Below are 26,157 nucleotides of genomic sequence, written 5' to 3' on the forward strand. Positions count from 1 at the left end.
AGTCCGTTTAAGCAAAGTCTGCAATTTTGCCTTCATCAATAGACAATAGGTGCAGGAGTAGGCCATCCTACCCTTCGAGCCAGCACCACCATTCATTATGATCATGGCTGATCATCCTCGGTCAGTATCCTGTTCCTGCCTTATCCCCATAACCCTTGATTCCACTATCCTTAAGAGCTCTATCTATCCAACTCTTTCTTGAAAGTATCCAGAGACTTGGCCTCCACAGCCCTCTGGGGCAGAGCATTCCATACACCCACCCACTCTCTGGGTGAAGAAGTTTCTCCTCAACTCTCTTTGGTTATTGGTTTTGGTTATTTCCTCAGACAACTCGACTATGTTTGTGCGACATGATTTCCCTCTCAAACAACCACGCTGACTATCCTAATCATTCCTTGCCTCTCAAATGCGAGTAAACCATATCTTTCAAAGTTGGCCCGCGGAAGTCAGGCCCAGTGGTTTATAGTTCTCCGGCTTCTCCTTACAACCTTTCTTAAATAAAGGCACAACCTTAGTCACCCTCCAGTCATCTAGTGCCTCACCTGCAGTTATAGATGATACACATATTTCTGCTAATGGGTCCTGCAATTTTTTTTCCCTAACTTGCCATAAAGTCTTGGGATACTCGCGATCAGGTCCCAGAGGTTTATCCACCTTTATGTTTTCTAAGACCTCCAGCACTTCCTCTTCTGTAATGTGCACTAATGGGGCAGTCTCGAACTCGGGGGTATAGTTACAGAGTGAAGAGTCACTCATTTAAAACAGATGTAAAGGAATTTCTTCTTCCATCGGATAGTAGTGAATGTCTGGGATTCTCTCCCCATGGAGAATGGCGAAGGCTGGATCATCAAATGTATTTAAGGAGGAGGTAGGTAGAATATTGAAATTGTGAGGAGTTGAGGGCTATAAGGAGCTGGCACAAAGAATTGAAGACTGGGACAGATAAGCCATGATCTTGTTGAATAATGTAGGCAGGTTTAAGGGCTGAATGTCCTACAATTCTCTTTTTCATATTCTTATGTGAGGAAAAATTAGTACTTATTTTGAATATTTCAGTAGAATGCATTTTGGAGAATCTGGAATGTGAGAAAATTTGCTAAGAAATGTCTCCATGGTTAAAATGCAAAGACAAAAAAAAGTGCTGAAAAGAGATTCCTGTTCAATTTAGCTACGCCATGCATATTACAGACCAATAATAAAGGCAGCATTGTGGACAAGTTTACAATGTGAGTTGCTAATTGACTAGTCTCTTGGAGATTTAAACTTACCACATAAACTTGCAGGAATCTTCCATCAGCTATGAAAAGGTGGTCTTATTTTTCTTTCCAATTGTAACTAAAGAAATGCAAATAACTTATTGCCAAAAGCAAAGCAAGGTTCTTGTTTGAAAAAATTGACTTTGCTCCACATCTGTCACCTTCACACACACTAGCCTCATGTGCTTTTAACACTGTGTTCAGGAAACTTATGTACAATAGTTATTTCTTGAGTAGAGGCTGGCACCGAAGCACTGCAAAATCAAGCCCCTATTCAGTCACTGTTTTTTATTGGCATCCTTCCATTTTTGAAAGCTGGTAGACATACTGCAAACAATCCACTTCAGCTGAGGAAAGCTATCTTCAAATGATGCCTCTGTGCTAAAGAGACCACTCCTTGAGAGTAAAAAATGAGGTCTGCAGATGCTGGAGATCACAGCTGAAAATGTGTTGCTGGTCAAAGCACAGCAGGCCAGGCAGCATCTCAGGAATAGGGAATTTGACGTTTCGAGCATAAGCCCTTCATCACTCCTTGAGAGGCAGGCATGTGAAAGTACGAAGAAGCCTTGTTATTTGTTGTTTTCTGTGTTGGCATCTATTGCAAACTTATAGCCATTGGTTATCGTAATGATGCACACTGGTCCACAGAAGGGTCACCATTTTCCTACTACTTCATTTAGTGGCTACAATGTGCAGTAATCGATTTCTCGCACTTCTATGTTGCACTTGAAAGCATCGCTGAAGTCAAACTTTGAGTGCCTTTCCTCCCAACCACCTCTAGCTACATCATCATGGAAAATGATATTTTGGTATCTAATCATCTTCCCACTCATAGATGTTCTCAGAATCTTGATGTATGGCTGTGAAAAATGGATGACTTACAGCTATCAGAAAAGAGGCTGAACAATTTCTATTCAGCTGTGTCTGACTGACCCATCCCCTGCACTTCAGCCCCCATCCCCTCTCTTCACTCCCACAACAGCAATAGAGTCCCCATAGTTCTCATTTACCATCATCCACATCTCCTCGGGAATGCCACCACCAGACACACATGCCCCTCCTCTCCCTTGTCAACTTTCAGCAGGAACTTGCTGGTCTACTCCTCCTTGACTCCCATCATCTCTCCACATCCCCATGGTACTTCCCATGCAATCGCAGAAGGTGTAATACCTGCCTGTTTACTTCTTCCCTCGTCACTATGCAGGGTCCCAGACAAACCTTCCAGGTGAAACAGCAATTTATCTGTACTTTATTCAATTTAGTCTACTGTATTTGCTGCTCACACATTGGGTAGATGAAGCGCATACTGGATACCCACTTCACAGAACACTTATGTTCTTGCCACAAAAATGTCTCGAGCTTCCGATACCACAGAATACACCAGATGGCCTCCTTTAGAGATCGTAATTTCCTATCTCACGTGGTTGAGGATGCCCTCCAACGCATCTCATCTACGTCCCGCATCTCCGCCCTCAAACCCCACCCCTCCAAATGTAACAAGGACAGAACCCCCATGGTCTTCGCTTTCCACCCTACCAACCTTCGCATTAACCGCATCATCCGCCGACACTTCCGCCACCTTCAAATGGACCACACCACCAGAGATATATTTCCCTCCCCACTCCTTTCCGCTTTCCGCAAAGACCATTTCTCTGTGATACCTGGTCAGGTCCACACCCCCCCAACAAACCACCCTCCCCTCCTGGCACCCTCCCCTGCCACCACAGGAATTGCAAAACCTGCGCCGACACCATCTCCCTCACCACCATCCAAGGCCCCGAAGGAGCCTTCCACATCCATCAAAGCTTCACCTGCACATCCACCAATGTCATTTATTGTATCCTTTGTTCCCAACGCCTCGTAGCAGAGTGCTTCAGGGAACATCTCCGGGGCACCCACACCAATCAACCCCACTGCCCTGTGGCCCAATATTTCAACTCCCCCTCCCACTCTGCCAAGGACATTCAAGCCCTGGGCTTTCTCCACTGCCGCTCCCTCACCACCCGACGTCTGGAGAAAGAACGCCTCATCTTCCACTTCGGAACACTTCAACCCCAGGGCATCAATGTGGACTTCACCAGTTTTCTCATTTCCCTTCTCCCCCCCCCCCCCCCCCCCCCCCCACCTTACCCCAGTTCCAACCTTCCAGCTCAGCACTGTCCTCATGACCTGTCCTACCTGCCAACCTCCCTTCCCACATATCCGTTCCACCCTCCCCTGTGACCTATCAACTCCATCCCCACCCCCATTCACCTATTGTATTCTTTACTACCTTCCTCCACCCTTCTCTCTGACCTATCACCTCCATCCCTACCCCCATTCACGTGTTGTACTCTTTGTTACCTTCGCCCCAGCCCCACACCCCCAGCTTCTATTCCTGATTAAGGGCCTTTGCCCGAAACATCGATTTTCCTGCTCCTCGGATGCTCCCTGACCTGCTGTGCTTTTTCAGCACCACTCTGATCTAATCTCTGGAAGAACAACACCAGATTTTCTGCTTGGGAGCCCTGCAACTTTCAGGACTCAATATTGAGTTCAATAATTTTAAGGTTTGAGCACTTTCTCCCATGTCCTTTCCCCAACCCCCACACACCAGGCCTTGTCATCACTTGGCTGCGACCACAGCCATTATATTGTCAGTCACTAATGGTCCCTATTAACAGCTATTCATTCTCCCAGGCTGACCTTTTCCCATTCCTTTATTTGCCCAACTGTTTTTCTTTCTCTCTGAGCTCCATCTCTACCTATCATTTATTCCTTTTCCCTTCCCCCACCCCTTCTCTAGCATACCAACATTTTCCAAGCTATGATCAGTCTGAGGAAGGGTCACTGGCCACAAAGTGTTAACTCTGCTTTCTCTTAACAGATACGGCCAGATCTCCAGAAGTTTTTGCTTTTGTTTTAACAATTTCCATCTTTCCTGTCTGTGTGTCCAATGGCAGGATAAAATAATGAATATTGTGACCCTCTGAAAGACGGAGAAATGTACAATGAACTTCATGTTTTGGGGAGAAGCTAATGTCTGTTTTAAAAAAAATCTCCCGTGAAGGGTTTAAATATTTTCTTTCCAGAGGGCTCCTGTTTTGAGGGCTAAGCTTTGATTTTAGGGACCTATTTTTCCAGTCTCACTAACTCCTTTATTAGGCTATGTGGTTAGGTACTTCTGAAACAAAAACAAAAATTGCTGGAAAAGGTCAATAGGTTTGGCAGCGTCTGTGGACAGTGTTAACTCTTAATGCAGTTTTGAAGAAGAGTCACTGGATCCAAAACGTTATCTCTGCTTTCTGTCCATAGATGCTGCCAGACCTGCTGCTTTTTACCAGCAATTTCTGTTTTTGTTTCTGATTTCCAACATCTGGAGTTCTTTGGTTTTGTTTTGTTTAGAAGTTACCTCTGAATTTTTGTTGATGGAAGGGTTATTTGGACTTGCACAGAAACCGAAGTAGAATTCGTCAATGTCCTCAATAGTTTGAATTGTCCATTAAATTTAAAGCTTCAGTTCACTGGGAAAGTGTTGATTTCCTCGAACCTTTGCATTTGAACAGGCCTAAGACAAAAGGCATAAGTTAGCAACAACATTTTTTTTTTCCAAAATAATTGTTGTATATACTTCTATATGCCAAATGCCATGACCTTAAAACACCTTCCCATTCCATCACGTATTTTCAAAGCTGGAATAGTTTTCTCCCTTTTCATGGCATTTCAGATATCAGTTTCAAAGTTCCATTGAATAATTTCCATGCTGATTAAGGCAAAAATATGCCCTTTGTTTTCTCCATTTTGTAGCTCTCAACAAATGCAGCTTTATGCTAGAGATTCTGAATTAATTTGCAAACAATTCATTACTGTGGTTTCTTATTTTCAAGCTCTTCCTTCAGCATTGACTCATTTGTTGAGATGTTTGAAACTGTTCCTACTCTTTTGTATCTTCCATTTCCCCTCTTCCCTTCTAATCTTCTTATCTCCCAACTCCTTAAGCCTCCTGTCTCTCCAATCCCCTTGCCGTCTCCCCCTCTCTTCCAGACCCTTGTAGTTTGCTGTACAAACATACATAAGCACACAAGACAGGAATCGGCCATTGAGCTCCTGTATACTGCCCTGCCAATCAATAAAATCATGGCTGATCTGATAGTAACCTCAAATTCACATTACCCTGTCTACCCCATAAAATCCTTCAATCCCTCCTGAACAAGAATCTATCCTTAAAATATATCATAATCTTAAAACCTTGACTTTTGCACAATGACATAGTTCGCGATTCTTCCATAAGAGGAAACATCCTCTTTACATCTACCCTGTCACAACCCGTCAGGGATTTCAAATTTCAAATCAACTTATCTCTTATTGTTCTAAGCTCCAGTGAATATAATTCTGTATTGTTCAACTTTTCTTCATGAGGAAATCTTTTTCATTCCAAATATTTGTCTAATAAATATTTTTGAACTGCATCCAACACATTAATATCTTTCCTTAAATAAGCTGAGCTGTACCACATACAGTGCTTCAGTTGTTGTCTCACCAGTCCTCTATACAATTGAAGCATTATCTCCACACTTTTGTTATTTAATGCAAAGGGAATTGAAGACATTCTACCTGTATTAGCTTTCTTTATTCTTGCTGTACATTCATAGTGACCTTTTGCAACTCATGGACAAAGGTTCCCAGCCACTTTTGCATCTTAGAGCTTTGTAATTTCTCATCATCCAGGTAATATGCATTTTTAAAATTCCTCCTGCCAAAATGGGCAATTTCACATTTTATTACATTATGCTCAGTTTGCCAGATCTTCGTTCACCTATCAATATTTCTTTGTAACCACCATATATCCTCTTCATAACTTACTTTCTTACCTAGCTGTGTGGCCCATGTTATCCAAGTGAGCTAATATAGCTTCTAATGTTTTGCATATGACAGAAGTTAAACTAACTGGTCTATAGTTTCTTGGTTTTTCCCACCTGCACCCAATAAAGGAGTTAGAGATGCTATCTTCGAATCGAATGGTATTACAAATGGACAGTAAAGTTACTTTTCAGGTTGTAAGCGGCACAGAGTTCAGGATAGGTGCTGAGACAAAATCTACAAACAGAAGTTTGTAATGAGGCATATTGTTGTTTGCAAATATGTGGATTGCTGACAAAAAAAGAAACATGTTTGTTTTTCAATTTAATTTAATTTTTAAAATTGATTTCTGCTGTATGCTTAGGCAAGTTACAAGCAAATGCACTTTGAGTCTGATAGCCTGAAGTCAATTGCTGTGTTTCAATTTTAGTTTATGTTAAACAAGAAAGTATAATATGCCAATGATAATTGAATACAGACTCAGTCTGTTGAATAGAGCCTTTGATAGCTTGCTATATGTGCTAATTATTAGCCATTGCTGGTATTCATTGGACTCAGCCAAAAGTAGCAAATTAAACGTATATGATTCAATTCCAAACATCATTTGCAATTAATAATGAATTCCTTCCCTTATAATGTAGTTAAGAGAATTGCATTTTTATTGAATTTCAAAAAATGTTGTTAGGAATTCTGTGGTTGAAATACCTCGAGTTAGTCAGGAGCCAGTTTGTACGTTGTCAGAGTGAATATATCCATTCTCACATTTTCTATGTTGTGTTATGTATTATTACCTGCTTCACCAATTTCTTTACTGTTCAATATTATTCATGTTCACCTCTGGTCTTTAAGCCCATATGTGATGAATTTTGCATTATTTTGGATTAATTTAGATAGCTGCTCAACAAATTAAAAAAAAAGAGCTCAATGTTATGATGCACAGTTCCAAATTAATACAGTGCAGCACATATTCTCTATCCTTTACAGTTCATGTCTTAAAATCACTGTTATGATACAATTATGGGCGGCATAGTGGCTCAGTGGCTGCCTCACAGCACCAGGGACCTGGGTTCAATTCTCGCCTCGGGCAACTGTCTATGTGGAATTAGCACATTCTCCCCTTGTCTGCGTGGGTTTACTCTGGGTACTCTGGTTGCCTCCCACAGTCCAAAAAATGTGCAGGTTAGATGAATTGGCCATGCTAAATTGCCTGTAATGTTAGGTGAAGGGGTAAATGTGGGAGAATGAGTCTGGGTGGGTTGCTTTTGGGAGGGTCAGTGTGGACTTGTTGGGCCGATGGGCCTGTTTCCACACTATAGGGAATCTAAGTTACTCAGGCACTGGCTTTCTTCTGTTAACTTATTGAAGCAACCGTACTTCAGATATGAGCCTGGGTGTTGAATATTATTCAGCTCTTTTATATTGATCGTTGCTAAAATCCAATATGATATGCTCAATGTTTTCCATCAAAGAATATAGGGTGACCATTAGGAGGAGTGATGAATTTTCTTTCTTTCCAGAGGACGCAGAGTCCAGTCACATCACCCCTTCTGCTGTCTTGGTTGAAGTTAGCTATATATTCACAGACCATTGGGAATTCTTATATTCATTATTTGGTGCTACACTAATTAATGCATTTACTTAAATCATTGAGAGCGCATGGCCAGGACATTTTTTTTTTAACATTGTTCAAACCTTTTTAGATTGAAGGGTAGCACTGTTCAAATATCTCACATTGCACAGTTGTAACTACATTTGGAAACTGATCCCAAGAAGTAAGCTTTCTCTGAATTGACAGTGGATTGGTGGGAACATTTATACTTTGAAGGATTGGTAATAATCGCAAAGGAAATCTGGAGAAGAATGCAGTGGTGTTTGTCGAGGTTCGTCCCAAGCAGCTCCGTGACGCGGGAGTCTATGCTCTACAGTCTGTTCCCAGGGACACACACCGAGACGAGCATCAACCTGAGAACTCTGTGGGAAGCTAGAGAAGTGATTGCTGGGCCTCTTGCTGAGATATTTGTTTCATTCGATAGTCACAGGTGAAGTGCCAGAAGACTGGAGGTTGGCAAACATGGTGCTACTGTTTAAGAAGGGTGGTAAGGACAAGCCAGGGAACTAGACCAGTGAGCCTGACCTCGGTGGTGGGCAAGTTGTTGGAGGGTATGCTTTCCTTTATTGGTAAGAGTATTGAGTACAGGAGTTGGCGGTCTTGTTGCAGCTGTATGGGACATTGGTTAGGCCACTGTTGGAATATTGCGTGCAATTCTGGTCTCCTTCCTATTGGAAAGATGTTATGAAACTTGAAAGAGTTCAGAAAAGATTTACAAGGATGTTGCCAGGGTTGGAGGATCTGAGCTACAGGGAGAGGTTGAACAGGCTGGGGCTGTTTTCCCTGGAGCGTCAGAGGCTGAGGGGTGACTTTATAGAGCTTTACAAAATTATGAGGGATATGGATAGGATAAATAGGCAAAGTCTTTTCCCTGGGGTTGGGGATTCCAGAACTAGAGGGCATAGGTTTAGGGTGAGAGGGGAAAGATATGATAGAGACCTTAGGGGCAACTTTTTCATGCAGAGGGTGGTACGTGTATGGAATGAGCTGCCAGAGGATGTGGTGGAGGCTGGTACAATTGCAACATTTAAGAGGCATTTGGATGGGTATATGAATAGGAAGGGTTTGGAGGGACATGGGCCAGGTGCTGGCAGGTGGGACTAGATTGGGTTGGGATACCTGGTCAGCATGGTCGGGTTGGACCGAAGGGTCTGTTTCCATGCTGTACATCTCTATGACTCTATGACTCTATAACTGTGCCTGGAAGATCATCAACTTGGTCAAAGATGCTCTTTGGTTCTGACCAAAACCTGTTGATCTCCCAGCTGAAGGAACTGACCCCGACTAAGTGTTGCATACTGGCACATTCCAAGGTCCAGGACTACGTGTTGAGGGACGCACTGAAGCTTGGGGCAGCTGCCGCCGGTGGGGAAAGACCACCGTGTAAAGTTGGCTGCTTAAGAAGAACAGGGGGCCCACTCAAAAATTGGGCCCCACTGACACCCCAGCAAAATATCTAGATGGCCAATGTACAAACTTGTATATATGAATGATTAATTCCGATCTCTGTATGTAAAGAAATGAAATGTATCCGTATATATGGCATCACCAATTGTATAGATATCAAAATAATTTTATGAATAAAGTATATTTTTGAAATAAAAAAATTGTGTTGCACATAGATCCTTGCAGTGGGAAACTCAAGTTGAAGCATGGAAAATTAGTTTGAAGCCGATACTCAGGATTGTTCCTAGTGCTTTATGGTTTCTGATAAGGTTATGGAATTTTAGTTAACGGGCGGCACGGTGGCACAGTGGTTAGCACTGCTGCCTCACAACGCCAGAGACCCGGGTTCAATTCCCGCCTCAGAAGACTGACTGTGTGGAGTTTGCACGTTCTCCCTGTGTCTGCGTGGGTTTCCTCCGGGTGCTCCGGTTTCCTCCCACAGTCCAAAGATGTGTGGGTCAGGTGAATTGGCCATGCTAAATTGCCCGTAGTGTTAGGTAAGGGGTAAATGTAGGGGTAGGGGTATGGGTGGGTTGCGCTTCGGCGGGTCGGTGTGGACTTGTTGGGCCGAAGGGCCTGTTTCCACGCTGTAAGTAATCTAATCTAACTTATAGTTGGATAGACCTGTGGTGTAAGCAGAGTGAGATGGGTAGCTTGTTTTGAAAACTTCTGTCACTTGTACTGTAAAGAGCTCTCTGACCAATAGATGGCAATAGATATCCATTGCTTTATATGCGCTACACAAAATTGCAGCCAGTATAGCCTTGAACAGCTCTTAACTATGGGGAATGTGATATTTCAGAGATGAAACAATAACCTATTGAGCATCAGGCAGCATTCTTTGGATAACCCAAGTAGCATAAGTGATTAGAAAAGTGAAGTGAATTCCCAGCCAGAATGCATTGAAGCCCCAAATAAAAAAAGAACTCTATAGACCAGATCAAACTAATGTCTGAAGAGAAGGGAGATCAGATTTATAAGACCTTGAACATCGCTAAGGTGGAGCTATTGATTTTGGAAGTATCAGAAGACATTAGTGGGTAATATGGTATTTTCAAGTCGGTATTAAAACAGACTTTGGCCAGGACACATTTATTCATAAAAATAATATAACTGTTTACATTATTTTATAAATTATATTGAAATGAAGACTAAAATTAGCAGTAGAATTAGTAATACTCTTTCCTCTTTGGAGACACTTGTAAAACCTCCCTCTTGGACTATTTTTCGTTTTCCGATCAAATGGATTGTTATGTGGCTTGTTAACACTCCTGTGAAGAGGCATATAGATATACAGCATGGAAACAGATCCTTCAATCCAACCTGTCCATGCTGACCAGATATCCTAAATTAATTAAATCTCATTTGCCAGCAATTGGCCCATATCCCTTTAAACCCTGTTCATGTATCCATCCAAATGGCTTTTAAATGTTGTAATTGTATCAGCCTCCACCACTCCCTCTGGCAGCTCATTCCAAACATGCACCACCCTCTGTGTGAAAAAGTTGCCCCTTAGGTCCATTTTAAATCTTTCCCCTCTCACCTTAAACTTATGCCCTCTAGTTTTTGAGTCCACTACCCTGGGAAAAGACCTTGTCTCATTACCCTATCCATTCCCTCATGATTTTATAAACCTTTATAAGGTCACCACTCAGTTTCCAATGCTCCAGGGAAAAATGTACCAGCCTATTCGGCCTCTAACCCTGGCAACATCCTTGTAAGTCTTTTCTGGATCCTTTCAAGTTTCACGACATCCTTCCTGTAGCAGGGAGACTAGAATTGCATACAGTATTCCAAAACTAGCCTCACCAATGTCCTATACAACTGCAATGTGACCTATATGCACTGACCAGTAAAGGCAAGCATACTAAAAGCTGCTTCACTATCCTATCTACCTATGACTCCACTTTCAAGGAACTGTAAAGCTGGACTCTGAGATCTCTTTATTCAGCAACACTCCCCAGGACTCCACTTATACCATTAAGTATATAAGCCCTGCCCTGATTTGCCTTTCCAAAATGCAACACCTCACATTTACCAAAGCTAAATTCCATCTGCCACTCCTTGGCCCATTGGCCCATCTGATCAAGGTCACATTGCACTTTGAGATAACCTTCTTTGCTGTCCATTACACCTCTAATTTTGGTGCCACGTGCAAACTTACCTCCTATGTTCACATCCAACTCATTTATATAAATGATAAAAAGCAGTGTACCCAGCACCAATCCTTGTGGCACACCCCTGTCACAGGCCTGCAGTCTGTAAAACAACCCTCCACCACCACCCTCTGTCTTCTACCTTTGAGTCAGTTCTGTATTCAAATGGTTAGTTCTCCCTGTATTCCTTGTGATCCGACCTTGCTAACCAGTCAATCATAAGGAATCTTTTTCATCGCCTTATTGAAGTCCATATAGATCACATCCTCTGCTCTGCCCTCATCAATCCTCTTTCTTACTTCAAAAAATTCAATCAAAGCTAGTGAGACATGATTTCCCATGCATAAAGCTATGTTTACTATCCTTCTACAGTCCTTGCCTTTCCAAATACAGGTATATTCTGTCCCTCGGGACTCCCTTCAAAAACTTCCCACCACCAATGTCAGGATCACTGATCGATAGTTCCCTAGCTTTTCCATACCATCATTCTTAAATAGTGCATCATGTTAGCCAACTTCCAGTCTACTGGCCTCTCACCTGTGGGTATCAATGTCACAAATATCTCAGCAAGTTGTCCATCAAAGGAATGTTTCATTGTATTATGGTGCTATAAGTTGTTATTACAAAAATAATGTAAAGAACATTCAGTTTAAATTAAGGAAAGTATGTTTTTACCTGACCAATTTTTCTATATATTTTGTGATAGTGGCGTTCAAATGAACTTTGGAAGGTCCGATAATTAGTATGCCAAGATATTCAGAAAGCTTTTGACAACAAAGTTCCATGTAAAAGACTCATGACACTGGAAGCTATTGAAAGTTTGGAAAGTGGATTAAAAATTGGATAAGCATTAGAAAGTTCTGTTCTATTGCAGAGTTATATCTTGGTGTTGTGGAAATGCTGAGTAAATTGTCCAATTTGGATGGCTACTATTTCTAATTTGCGTCAATAACTTAAATGCTGAAAGTTAAAGTACATTGCTAAATTTGAGATTTTATCAAAATAAGATGGATGGTTGACTTCAAAGAAACAGTGCACAATCTACAAGATTTGTAATTGAATGGGGCAATGGCAGATTTTAATATGGACAATTATCGCATGAGGTTAAAAAAATGTCCTGACCTCCATGGGTTGTTGAAATAGCTTAATGATGAAGTGGCAATGGTGAATGGAACCAAGCAGAATCAACACACAGCAGGATTTAAGGAGAGTGAACTGGATGGCCACAAGGAAGAGTTGATAGAGACAGTAATATTTAAGTAGCATAAAGATTTGGTTACGCTGTGTGCTATATCTGGTTCTAGTCACTGAAAAGCAAGGATGTGAACAAGATGCAGTTTTATTTTCGCAGTAGTTTTGATTAGTTTGTTATGTTACAAGTGAGAAGCTTATAAGATTATGATGTTTTAACACTATACATTGCTATTTAAATATAGATTGAATGAAAGGTATCATGGACCTATGTTGGAGCCTATCTGTATGGTTTCACTGATAAAAGTTGAAAAGAGAGTCAGATTATTTTCTTGAACTACAAGTGCTGAATGTAAACACATGGTGACAAGAGCAGTTGTTTCCGAGTCCCTGAGCAAAAAACCCTCATTTTCTTAAGACCCTTCATGATCTTGGGCTGTGCTTGAGCCTGTCCCTTGGTTTTAAAGCTGAAAAGCAGTTGTATTCACACACATCTGATGAGCATTTCACTCGTATTCAAGATTAGTGTGTTTCTCGTTGCCATTGAGAGGAGGGGAGAGAAAGCCCATTTTGCCATGCGAATTACAGGCTTTGAAGTAAACCAAGAAGCATCAACTCTAGGAAGGATTTTCTAAAACTCAGTTGTGGGTTGTGACTATAGTTGCCTGTCCCTGGTTATTCTTGAGAATGTGGTGGTGAGCTATCTTCTTGAATAGGTGGAGTCATGTGTTTTTTGAGTTTTCATATTGATTGATAGAACTCAGTGGTTTACCAAGTAATTTTAATTGAGAGGAGAAAGTGAGGACTGCAGATGCTGGAGATCAGAGCTGAAAAATGTGTTGCTGGAAAAGCGCAGCAGGTCAGGCAGCATCAAAGGAGAAGGAGAATCGACGTTTTGGGCATAAGCCCTTCTTCAGAAATGCCTGAAATGTTGATTCTCCTGCTCCTTTGATGCTGCCTGACCTGCTGTGCTTTTCCAGCAACACATTTTTCAGCATTTTAATTGAGAGTCAACCATATTGCTGTGGGTGTGGAGTCAGCTGTAAGCCAGACCAGGTAAAGATGGCAGGTTTCTTTCCTTGAAGAACATTACTGAACGAGATGAGTTTTTCTAACAATTGATGGTGGTTTTATGGTAATTGTTAGACTCTTACTTCCAGATAATTATTCCACCATTTTACCTAAATTTCTGGATTCATAATCAAGTCATAGTACCACTTGACCATTGTATACCGTATGTGATTAAAGAGGCAAAGGCTAAGGGGAGATTTGATTGAAGTTTTCAACATCATGAGTGGTTTAAACAGAGTTGACAGGGAAAAAATATTTCCACTGGTGAAAGGATAAAGAATAAAACATGAGAGAGCATAGATTTAAAGTAATTTGCAAAACAAAGATGAGAAATCAAAGTTTATTCACTATGTAAAAGGTTTGGATCTGGAATGCTCAGCCTGAAAACCTGGGGCAGGCTGTTCAATTCGCCCATTCAAGAGTTTGAGATGCCGGTGTAACCCCATTCAAGAGGGCATTGGAAGATTATTCTAATAGAAATAATATTCAGGATTACAAGAAAAGGTAAGCGAATGGAAGTAAGCCATGATGTTTGGTTAAAGTGCAGGCTGAATGGCCTCCTACGTTGTAACACTTTTATGATATTGGGAAATTACAGTTTATAGTTTTGAGTGATCTTCAGTGAACTTGAAAAATGGAAGAAAGAGATTTTGGATAGACATCTATCATCAACGAAATACCATCAGTTATCATGTGAAATGTAAGTGGAAATGTGTTGCTGGAAAAGCGCAGCGGGTCAGGCAGCATCCAAGGAGCAGGAGAGTCGACGTTTCGGGCATGAGCCCTTCTTCAGGATTCCTGAAGAAGGGCTCATGCCCGAAACATCGACTCTCCTGTTCCTTGGATGCTGCCTGACCTGCTGCGCTTTTCCAGCAACATATTTTCAGCCCCGATCTCCAGCATCTGCAGTCATCACTTTCTCCTAAATGTAAGTGGAAGCCAATTTGAAAAATCTAGTTTGAGTAGCTAAAACAAAGCTAGGAGGTATGCCTATCTGAAGCTAGAAGGAAATCCAGCACCATGTAAGATCATATTGGGAAAAGAAAACAACACAAATGAAACTGTTGGGATCCGTGACATGCAGTGGACAGATGTGGAAATGCTGGTGTTGGACGGGGGTGGACAAAGTCAGAAGTCTCATGACATCAGGTTATAGTCTGCCAGGTTTATTTAAAATCATAAGCTTTCAGAGTAGTCCTCCCTTGTCAGGTGAAGTTGGGGGGAAGCATGCAGGCACAGAATATAGAGGTGGAGAGATAATGGCAAGATAATTTCAGGTAATGAAGTTTGTCAACAGATAAGTACAAACAGTGTGAGTAAAGTGTCAACAGCTGAATAACAAGTGAAGGGTTGACCTATGAACCGATTAATTAAGGCAGGGAAATAATCACAAATAATGAAAAATTAGTTGGTGGTAGAAACAAACCAAGTGCCTGGAATAACATGAGTAGGTATCAGAGTCGCATGATGAGGATCTAACCAAAGTAACAAATAATCAAAAACTGTATAATTAAGGTAGAGAGATAATAACAAGTAATTAAGGTAGTGGTGTCAAAACAGAACAGGAAGGAAGATTTTCCAAACACAGAACCATATGGTGGGGTTACATGTAGTGCAACATGAATCCAAGATCACAGTTGATGCTGTCTTCATGAATATGGAACTTGGCTATCAGTTTCTACCCGGCAGTTTTGCATTGTCATGTTTCTCCAAGGCCGAGTTGTTTTTGGAATGGTGGGTGGCAGGATGGGGATAGAATTGGACAAGAGGAATACCGTAAGTGCAGGAAGGTAGGTAATAAAGTGCATTTGGTAAAATATGATGAGAAATTATGTTTCGCTTCACAGTGAAATACTTCCCAAAAACCTTGAAACTGGCAACTAGACAAAAACACCTGCACAATTCAACCCATTGTTTTAATTAAGAAGTGTTTTGTCTTTAGTGATTGGAACAGTAAATGTTATTTTTAAACTTGAAATCTGCTTGCGTTATCCTTTCAGCTAATAAATAGAAGTTCAATTTTTTTCTGAAACTATTATCAATTTCTCCAGGGCTGCTTAGCAGTGCATTTTTCATATTCATTAAATGCTTTTCAATGGATTGTTCTTTTGTTTTCTTTTGTTCAATTTTCTTCCAATTTGTATTTTTCTTGTTTTGACATAACTGGTGCTCAAAAAAGATGTATTTCCAATTTTTCTGTCTAGATGAATCTTGCATGTTCCTAATTACTTCCTGTAAATATAGACTTTGGAAGTAGGGACAGGGAATCCTAAGAGTGGCACAAACTCATGAAAGAAAACAATGTGGGAACAGAAAAAGAAATTGTTTTATCCCATGATAGAAAAAAAATAGAAATAATGAAAAAGTCTTAGGCACCATCCACGAAGTCATCTTTAGGGAACAAACACCAGTGGCTGGCTTGTTTCTATTTAAGTTTTATGTGTGGAATCAGTAAATTCCTCTTATGGTTCAGAGATTCATATGTAAAGCCTTTGTTTTATATTCATGTCTTATTTAGGCACCCTCCATCCCTCCACCCCTACTTTTACATGCCTTAGTCTTTCATTCCCGTAAAAGTTTTCTGTTGCTTCTGTTTGACTATTGGGCTTAAACACATAAATAGACATCATGTCATAAATGTATTTTTATGTAACCCAACCTCTAGAAGTCTTAAAATGTAGAAATTAGATTCTGGTCTATCTTCCAGGAACTACCTCAGACTTGTTGTGGGTTTCATAGAATGGCCATTTCTTAAGAAGCTGTTGTGTGTGTAGTACTTGGAAGAGAAAACATTCAAATTTGAGAAGAATTTTTGTATAGAGATTGTAAGAGATGCTTTGATAAATGCAAAATTGATAATGCAGCACAGGAACAGAGTAGGAGGATAGCAATATATAAAAAAAAGATGTGAGAGCCTTTCAAAATGCTGCATACAATTTTTTTGCATTTATCCGTAGGACCCATTCTTCTGCTTAATTGGTAATTCATGGTATGTGAATTACTTTGAGTTGTTTGAACACCAGAACTGAATTGAAATAGAGTATGACACATTAGCCCTTGGGCCTGCTTCACCAATTAATACTGTAATAGCTGATCTTGGGTGGATGTAGCTGCACCAACACTCAAGACAAATTCAACAATGTTGATTTAGCCCTGGCATTGGATTCAATATTCACGTTCACTGACTGAGCAACATTGTGGCTGCTGTAAGTAGAATTGCACCAAGACAGTATTCCCCTCTACCAACCTCTACCACAGAAAAGCGCCAATATCTGACACTTGCAAAGTTCCATTCAGAATTCCATATCATTGACTTGGATATCACTTCACTCTCTGTAACTGGAAGACTAGCCTGGACTTCTGTACATAATGCCATTATGCAACCAAAAGGATTGGGCACATTTAAGGAGAAGGCAGTATTACTTAGTACAACTAAGGACGGGCAATAAATGTGGCTTGAGCTGAAAATGTGTTGCTGGAAAAGCGCAGCAGGTAAGGCAGCATCCAAGGAGCAGGAGAATTGACGTTTTGGGCATGAGCCCTTCTTCAGGAATGGGCTCATGCCCGAAACGTTGATTTTCCTGTTCCTTGGATGCTGCCTGACCTGCTGCGCTTTTCCAGCAACACATTTTCAGCTCTGATCTCCAGCATCTGCAGTCCTCACTTTCTCCTAATAAATGTGGCTTTACCAGTATTGGCCATTATTTTGCACAAGATTTTTGATATTGCATGTTTTTGAGAGTTGTTAGTTTTAAAATCCTTTGCCTGACACTGCAATATGTTATGCCTTTGAGATTCTTAATAGCGTCATTGGAGATTAATTATTAGTGTAATGTCAGCAGATAATAAGCTTCTGAGTATTTGACAAAAATATGTAGTTAATGTGTATTGTTTTCACAAGTGATCTTTAAAAGTGCTTTTGAATCGCTGACAATGCAGTTGAGTTTGGTGTGGATGAGTAATGCATCTTTTGATCACCAAATAAATGATTGGTCTATAAAAAGACAAATCCATTGCAAATATTATGGTGTATATTTTCTGAATTCAGATGGGTTCAGAAAATTTAGAAGGGTTTTACTTTTTTGATATTTTAGAAAATATGAAAATATCCTGACCTCACAGAAATAAAATCAAGCTTTATTGGTTTTGAGGCAGATTAAAATTGCAGAGTCTGATCATTTTTCATTTTTTTTCTCAACTGCTCTGCTGTCTACCAAGGAAGACATAATAAAATGTGGTTTGTGGTTTTGAAACATATTACAATGGAGCTTATATTTGCATTTTGGGTGGTTTTTAAAGTCTATTTATATTGAAAGAAAAATGCATCAGTTATGTGCCTTTGGGAAACTGGGTATGTTAGCAAGTACTCGTGTTGAAGCAATTATCTTCCTTACTTTTTGTGATTCCACTGAAGGGCAGGCCATTTCACTGAGGAGAAATTTCACTGAGGAGCATTATATGTTTAGGCAATTCATGTGCTGAGTGATTGTGATCTTGCTTTGTATCAATGATATAGTGGTGTAAGAAGTTGTTTGAGATTTAGGAACGTTACAAATATAGGTGCAGGAATAGGCTATTCAGCCCTTTGAATCTGCACCACCATCCAATACGATCATGGCTGATCATGCAATTGCAGTATCCCCCTCCTGCTTTCTCTCCCTACCCATCGATCCCTATAGGCGCAAGGGCCATGTCCAGCTCCCTCTTGAATATATCTGATGAACTGGCCCCAACAGCTCTCTGTGGTAGTGAATTCCATAGGTTTGCAACTTTGAGAGAAGAAATTCTTCCTTATCACAGTCCTGAATGGCTTATTCTTAGATTGTGACCCCTAGTCTCAAATATCTGATTTAATCTCAGATATTTTAATTGTGAGAGTGTGATGGGCCAGTCAGCTGTTCTTTTATGTCACCAGCAACTGGAGACCAGTGAACAGAACTTTGTTAATGTGTTTACTGGACTGGGTTTAGTATACAGGTTGTTCTGCAATCACACATATTTTGGCAGCACAGATTGACGAATTGTGGATGTTGTTTGGATAATGCAAACTTTCTACTGAATGGGTATAGTGATTTTCTATTAGGTTAAAAATCACACAACACCAGGTTATAGTCCAACAGTTTTATTTGGAAGCACTGGCTTTCGTAGCGCTGCTTCTTCATCAGGTAGTTGTGGAGTATAAGATAGTGAGACACAGAATTTATAGCAAAAGTTTACAGTATGATGCAACTAAAATTATATTATGAAAAAGACCTAGACTGTTTGTTTGTTAAGTGTCTCATCTGTTAGAATGACCATGTTGGTTTCAGTTCTTTCATATGTAAATCCCAAATTTTTTTGAAGTTACATTCTCGAGTGAACGTTAACAATAGGTGCCAAGTTGTCTCAGATAATGCATTGAAGGTGTGAGCCATGTGTGAGGCTGTCTGTGCCCCAATGTTCAGACTAATTCTATTTCTAAAAAAAGTGATTTACAGAATCTTACGTGGATTCATGCAGTTTTTTGAGCAAAATAAAATATAATTCTTGCAGAATGTCTTATGATCTTATACTCCTCAACCACTTGATGAAGGAGCAGCGCTCCGAAAGCTAGTGCTTCCAAATAAACCTGTTGGACTATAACCTCGTGTTGTGTGACTTTTAACTTTGTACACCCCAGTCCAACACCGGCACCTCCAAATCATAATTTTCTGTTAGCGATCTTCTATAGCGTGATTTTCTACAGCACGAGGTTGTAGAGCAACACAGCTGTTGCATTATAGCAGAATGACCTGTAGTATTGTCCAACCTATTTGCATGGAGTGGTGGACATTGCAATTTTTCTGTTCTTGGGAGGGACCAGTGTGCACATTTCAGAGAGATCAGGCTTTCAGAAACAGTAAACATGAATTTCAAGGGGGAAAAGTCCAAAGTAATAAATTGATAATTTAATGAATAATTAATTTTTAAAAAATCATTAAAAAGTGCAAAGCAACAGTATAGAAGGGAGCTGACTGTGTTTTGGTATTGTCACGCGACTTTTAAGTCCGAGACCTAGACTGATGCTATGGGGAGACGACATTGAATCCTGCCATGGCAGATGGTAACATTTGAGTTCCGTAGATCTGGAATTTAAAAGGTAAGTTAGTCTTGTGGCTGATTAACAAAATTCTATTTTACCTTCTTGGCTAAGCATCAGAGTTAGAGCAAAAGACTAGGCCCCACGCCCTGATCAGCTGCCAAGAGGATGAAGCCAAGGCCAAGGAAAGGAGTTGGGTTTAATTAACACTTTCTTTGGTTTGCGTCTGGTGGGGCACATTCTGCACTAGCCTCATTGGGATTCACATGAAAATGAGATTTGAAACTGGTTGCGTTTTGGACTGGGGTTTATTTACCTCCAAGTCTGCTTTGTGGATACCTTTTTGGGGAAGGAAGGGGAAAAGTCTTGCCCAGCGAGCCATTGCTATACCCTCCTGGTCAGCCAGCTTTCCTGTCTGTGCTATTCATTGCTACCTTTTCTATCCTCTGGATTTATCAACGAGGCTCCAGGGCCTGCCTTTCCTGCCTATAGTCTCCCCTTTGAAGTAAAAAATGTAACCCTTCTCTGCTGCTGGAAGGCTGCCCTGCCCTGGTGGATGGTTGATCTGCCGTTGGCAAAGTGTTGATGCCTGGAAAAACAGGGAAGCCTGCCTGAAGCTAGTTCCACCATTGATAAAATTCTCCTCTTAGCTGACTGCCTTAGAACAAATAAATAACTCAAGCTCCTGTTAAAGCTGCTTCACTAAGGCCACTCTCATTCCACCACCTCTTCCATTATGATCCAACTGTCATGTCCATACTCCCAAATGTGACGGTTCCAATTTTGGTTTCATTCCCAGATCCTCAATGGAAGCTTGACTGTCATTCCTCCTTTTCAGATAACAATCTAACACCCACAAAATGGAGACTCTGCTCAACAAACTGATTCTCGTTCGCCTCCTTCTCTAGCCAGTGCCTCACAGCTCCAGCTCCAGCTCCAGCTTCAACTCCTGGATAGAGTGAAATCACTTGTGTTCTGCCAGTCACTGACTGTTCCTCTCACTTCTCATGCTAAACCTCTCAGCAGAAACAGAAGAGAGAGATTGTCCCTAAGGGAGCAGCTTTATTTGAAACCTTGTGGTTCCACATACCTGGATTATAACAAAAGGCTCTGGAGGCTACAAAGAACTCACTGGTGGGTCACATGGTTGCTTAAGGGTTGCCTATTGGACAGGCCTAGTTTGGTCTTTGGCGAGCATCAGGTAGAAAGTGAAGACTGCATACGCTGGAGATCAGAGTCAAAGTGTGTGGCGCTGGAAAAGCACAGCAGGTCAGGCAGCATTTCAGGAGCAGGAGAATTGACATTTCAGGCATAAACCTGAGACGTTTAGCAGGAAAAGTGAGAGAAACAGTCTGTGATTGGCAGAGGAACACAACACAAGTGATTTCACTCTATCCAGGAGTTGAAGCTGGAGCTGGGACAGAGAGTATCCAAATTGGAACTGGGAGACATTGGCTGGAGAAGGAGGAGAACGAGAATTGTTCCTGATGAAAGACTATTGCCCGAAACATTGATTCTCCTGCTTCTCAGATGCTGCCTGATCTGCTATGCTTTTCCAGTGCTACACTTTTCAACTGTGGCTAGCATCAGAATTAGATTAGATTAGACTTACAGTGTGGAAACAGGCCCTTCGGCCCAACAAGTCCACACCGACCCGCCGAAGCGAAACCCACCCATACCCCTACATTTACCCCTTACCTAACACTACGGGCAATTTAGCATGGCCAATTCACCTGACCCGCACATCTTTGGACTGTGGGAGGAAACCGGAGCACCCGGAGGAAACCCACGCAGACACGGGGAGAACGTGCAAACTCCACACAGTCAGTCGCCTGAGTCGGGAATTGAACCCGGGTCTCAGGCGCTGTGAGACAGCAGTGCTAACCACTGTGCCACCGTGCCGCCCACTATGCCACCGTGCCGCCCCCTGCTAGTGAGATGAATATAGTTATCAAATCAGTATAACTACACTTTAAGTCCATGTCTACATTATAAGTTGATTGCTGATATATAATGTCAGCTTTATACCATTACTAAATTTGTATATTGCAATTAGTTGTTAGATTTCTGAAGAAGGATCACTGGACCTGAAACACTACCTCTGCTTTGTTTCTGCAGATGTTGCCAGACTTGCTGAGTTTTTCCAACAATTTCTGCTTTTGTTCCTGATTTCCAGCATTCACAGTTCTTTGGCTTTTTTTTTAAAAAGTAAGACTTCCTCCGCTGGGACATTTAATACTAATTTGCATTGGTGCCCTGTCCAGCCGTAATTTTTTTTTCAGCCTGAATTTAGATCAGAACTGCAGTGTTGGCGTGGTGCAAAATCATCTTGCACTGACGTACTTGTGTGCCTTAAGTCTCTTGAAAGTACACTTTGTAAATCATGCCCTTTCTAAATTATGATACAAATAATTTCCAGCAATGCAGACGAATAAAGTTTTACACATCATGTTTAGGTACACTGTGGTCCGATTAAAGTATGAAAGGTGGAATGAATCAGTGCCATATGCTATTTGTGGAATTTATTTGGAATGGTGAGATAGCAGAATCATACTATTGTGAACTACATTAATGTTGAATGTATTTGAGAGTTGTAGTCATTTAAAAATAACAGCTGAAAATGTGTTGCTGGAAAAGCGCAGCAGGTCAGGCAGCATCCAAGGAGCAGGAGAATCTCGTTTCGGGCATGAGCCCTTCTTCAGGAATGAGGAGGGTGTGCCAAACAGGCTAAGATAAAAGATAGGGAGGAGGGACTTGGGGGAGGGGCGTTGGAAGTGCGATAGGTGGAAGGAAGTTAAGGTGAGGGTGATAAGGTGAAGAAGGGCTCCCTGAAGAAGGGCTCATGCCCGAAACGTCGATTCTCCTGCTCCTTGGATGCTGCCTGAGCTGCTGCACTTTTCCAGCAACACATTTTCAGCTCTGATCTCCAGCATCTGTCGTCCTCACTTTCTCCCATTTAAAAATAACATGCTGTATAAATTAAATAATGTTTTGTTTTATTTCATTTCCTGTTTTTCTCCCATTTAAACAAATTATTATTCTTATTTGGAGTTTGGGGGGATACTGTGCTGCAGTGGTAATGTCAATGGATGAACAATCCACAACTGTAGATTAATGATATGAGGACGTGGGTTTGAATACCACCATCGCAGATAATGAAATTTGAATTTAGTGAAATTCTGTAAGAAAGAGCCGGTCTAACCACTGATGTAACAACCTATCTGGTTCACCTAGGAACAGTGGGGTACTTTAGGGAAGGAAACCGCCAGTATACTTAAGAGAGAAATCAGGAGGGCAAAACGGTGACATGAAATAGCTTTGACAAATAAATTTAAGGAGAATCCAAAGGTTTTTTACAAATACATTAAGGACAAAAGGGTAACTAGAGAGAGAATAGGGCCCCTCAAAGATCAGCAAGGTGGCCTTTGTGTGGAGCTGCAGAAAATGGGGAGATACTAAACGAGTATTTTGCATCAATATTTAATGTGGAAAAGGATATGGAAGATATAGAAAGTAGAGAAATAAATGGTGACATCTTGCAAAATGTCCAGATTACAGAGGAGGAAGTGCTGAATGTCTTGAAATACATAAAGGTGGATAAATCCCCAGGACCTGATCAGGTGTACCCTAGAAGTCTGTGGGAAGCTAGGGAAGTGATTGCTGGGCCTCTTGCTGAGCTATTTGTATCATTGGTAGTCACAGGTGAGGTATCGGAAGACTGGAGGTTGGCTAACGTGGTGCCACTCTTTAAGAGGTGTAGTAAGGACAAGCCAGGGAACTGTAGACCAGTGAGCCTGACGTCGGTGGTGGGCAAGTTGTTGGAGAGAATCCTGAGGGACAGAATGTACATGTGTTTGGAAAGGCAAGGACTGATTAGGGATAATCAACATGGCTTTGTGCATGGGAAATCATGTCTCACAAACTTGATTGAGTTTTTTGAGGAAGTAACAAAGAAGATTGATGAGGGCAGAGCAATAGATGTGATCTATATGGACTTCAGTAAGGCGTTCGACAAGGTTCTCCATGGGAGACTGGTTAGCAAGATTAGATCTCATGGAATAGTGAGAACTAGCCATTTGGATACAGAACTGACTCAAAGATAGAAGACAGAGAGTGGTGGTGGAGGGTTGTTTTTCAGACTGGAGGCCTGTGACCAGTGGAGTGCCACAAGGATCGGTGCTGGGCCCTCTACTTTTTATCATTTACCTAAATGATTTGGATGTGAGCATGAGAGGTATAAGTTAGTAAGTTTGCAGATGACACCAAAATTGGAGGTGTAGTGGACAGCGAAGAGGTTACCTCAGATTACAACAGGATCTGGACCAGATAGGCCAATGGACTGAGAAGTGGCAGATGAAGTTTAATTTCGATAAATGTGAGGTGCTGCATTTTGGGAAAGCAAATCTTAGCAGGACTTATACACTTAATGGCAAAGTCCTAGGGAGTGTTGCTGAACAAAGAGACCTTGGAGTGCAAGTTCATAGCTCCTTGAAAGTGGATTCAGAGGTAAATAGGATAGTGAAGGCGACATTTTGTATGCTTTCTTTTATTGGTCAGAGAATTGAGTACAGGAGTTGGGAGGTCATGTTGCGGCTGTACAAGACATAGATTAGGCCACTGTTGGAATATTGCCTAAGGGGCAACTTATTCACATAGAGGGTGGTATGTGATTGGAATGAGCTGCGAAAGGATGTGGTGGAGGCTGGTACAATTGCAATACTTAAGAGGCATTTGAATGGGTATATAAATAGGAAGGGTTTGGAGGGATATGGGCCAGGTGCTGGCAGGTGGGACTAGATTGGGTTTGGATATCTGGTCGGCATGGACGGGTTGGACCAAAGGGTCTGTTTGACTCTATGACTCTAAGCTAACAAAATTTGTTTGAAAATGTTTTCTGAATAGGTTCACATGAAATCTTTAAGGTTATATAGATTTTTAAAAACTCCAATTATATTATCACAGTTGTTTTTAATTGAGCTTCTGACATTTTTAGTGTTTCTTTACAGTTTTTTGTTGTAGTCACAAAATGTTCTTTATCTTAGGAAAAGAGCGTGTGTTCAATACACCTCTCTGTGAGCAAGGCATTGTGGGATTTGGAATTGGTATAGCAGTTACAGGAGCCACAGCCATTGCAGAAATACAATTTGCAGACTATATCTTTCCGGCTTTTGACCAGGTATGTTATTCCTATCAAAAAGAATGACTGAATTCCTGTAGATTTACTGATTTTCTTTATGTTCCAACAAACAACCGAGACTATAGTGATGTTAATCATATTACTTTTTAAACTATGCCAGATAGACATTTCCTCAACATTTAATGCAATTTCTGTCAATTCTGATGATTTTCCAGCATGCTTTCTCTCAAAGCTGTGGAAGTGGTGAGAGGGGATACTGAGATGCACATTCTGAGACCAGGTGGCACTTGATTATGTTCTGCCATAATTCTGACATCAATTATATTGCATAATCATTTTCTCTTTATCCAGTCACTTCTTCCATTATGCTTTTTGTACTGTTATTCCTGCCTTTGTTTTTGACAGTCTTGAACTACACATATTTGATTTGGAAACAAGCATTCAAGATTTGGTGCCATTTTTGCTTTGTCATGAGACACATGATACGTTGATGATTGAGTTTTTGTTTAATCACAGGATCATTCTCTATCAGTTAATCTACTACATAACATAAGAAAATACCTTACCATGGAAAGCTTTGTGAACCATAGTTTCAAATTTACCATTTCCTCTTGGGTTTGGTACCCTTACCTCAAATATTCATAGACTACATTTCAAGATGTTGTTTTCTGAAAGAAACCCAGGAGAAAGTAAGGACAGCAGATGCTGGAGCTCAGAGTCGAGAGTGTAGTGCTGATAAAGCACAGCAGGTCACGCAGCATCTGAAGAGCAGGAGAATCGATATTTCGGGCACAAGCTGCTCCTCGGATGCTGCCTGACCTGTTGTGCTTTTCCAGCACTATATTCTTGACTCTGAAAGAAACCCAGCAATACTTGCACTTCTTTAATTTTTTTTGCCAGTCTATTCCTTTTACATCTGCTGTTTTACAGATCAGAATGGTGGCTCAGTGGTTAGCACTGCTGCCTCACAGCACCAGTGTCCCAGGTTCGATTTCACCCTTGGGCAACTGTCTGTGTGGAGTTTGCACATTATCCCTGCGTCTGCGTGGGTTTCCTCCGTGTGCTCCCTTTTCCTCCCACATTCCAAAGATGTGCAGATCAGGTGAATTGGCCATGCTAAATTGCCCATAGTGTTAGGTACATCAGTCAGAGGAAAATGGGACTTTGTGGGTTACTCTTTGAAGGGTCGATGTGGACTTGTTGGGCCGAAGGGCCTGTTTCCACACTTTAGGTATTCTAATCATTGTAATTTAATCAGAAGCATATATGTGCAGAAGTTTGCCGTTGGTACATTTTTGTTAACTTGGAAAAAGTTTTTGTGATTTATTTAAAAGGTAACCTAAATTAAGTTTTCTTTAAATTTTACCTTTGAGTTTATTACTTCTGTTGTAGGG

The 26,157-nt window shown here is 41.1% G+C and overlaps 1 protein-coding gene across 1 annotated transcript in view; it reads left to right on the forward strand.

Moving 5' to 3' along the window:
• Positions 1-26,157, forward strand: part of bckdhb (branched chain keto acid dehydrogenase E1 subunit beta) — a 291,935-nt gene that overhangs the window by 38,678 nt on the left and 227,100 nt on the right. Inside the window, exon 4 of the mRNA XM_060849722.1 lies at positions 24,669-24,802. Coding sequence (XP_060705705.1) covers positions 24,669-24,802 — 134 coding nt within the window. The remainder of the gene's footprint in view (positions 1-24,668; positions 24,803-26,157) is intronic.

The sequence above is a fragment of the Hemiscyllium ocellatum genome, chromosome 3 (assembly GCF_020745735.1).
Source record: "Hemiscyllium ocellatum isolate sHemOce1 chromosome 3, sHemOce1.pat.X.cur, whole genome shotgun sequence".
NCBI classification, from domain to species: domain Eukaryota; kingdom Metazoa; phylum Chordata; class Chondrichthyes; order Orectolobiformes; family Hemiscylliidae; genus Hemiscyllium; species Hemiscyllium ocellatum.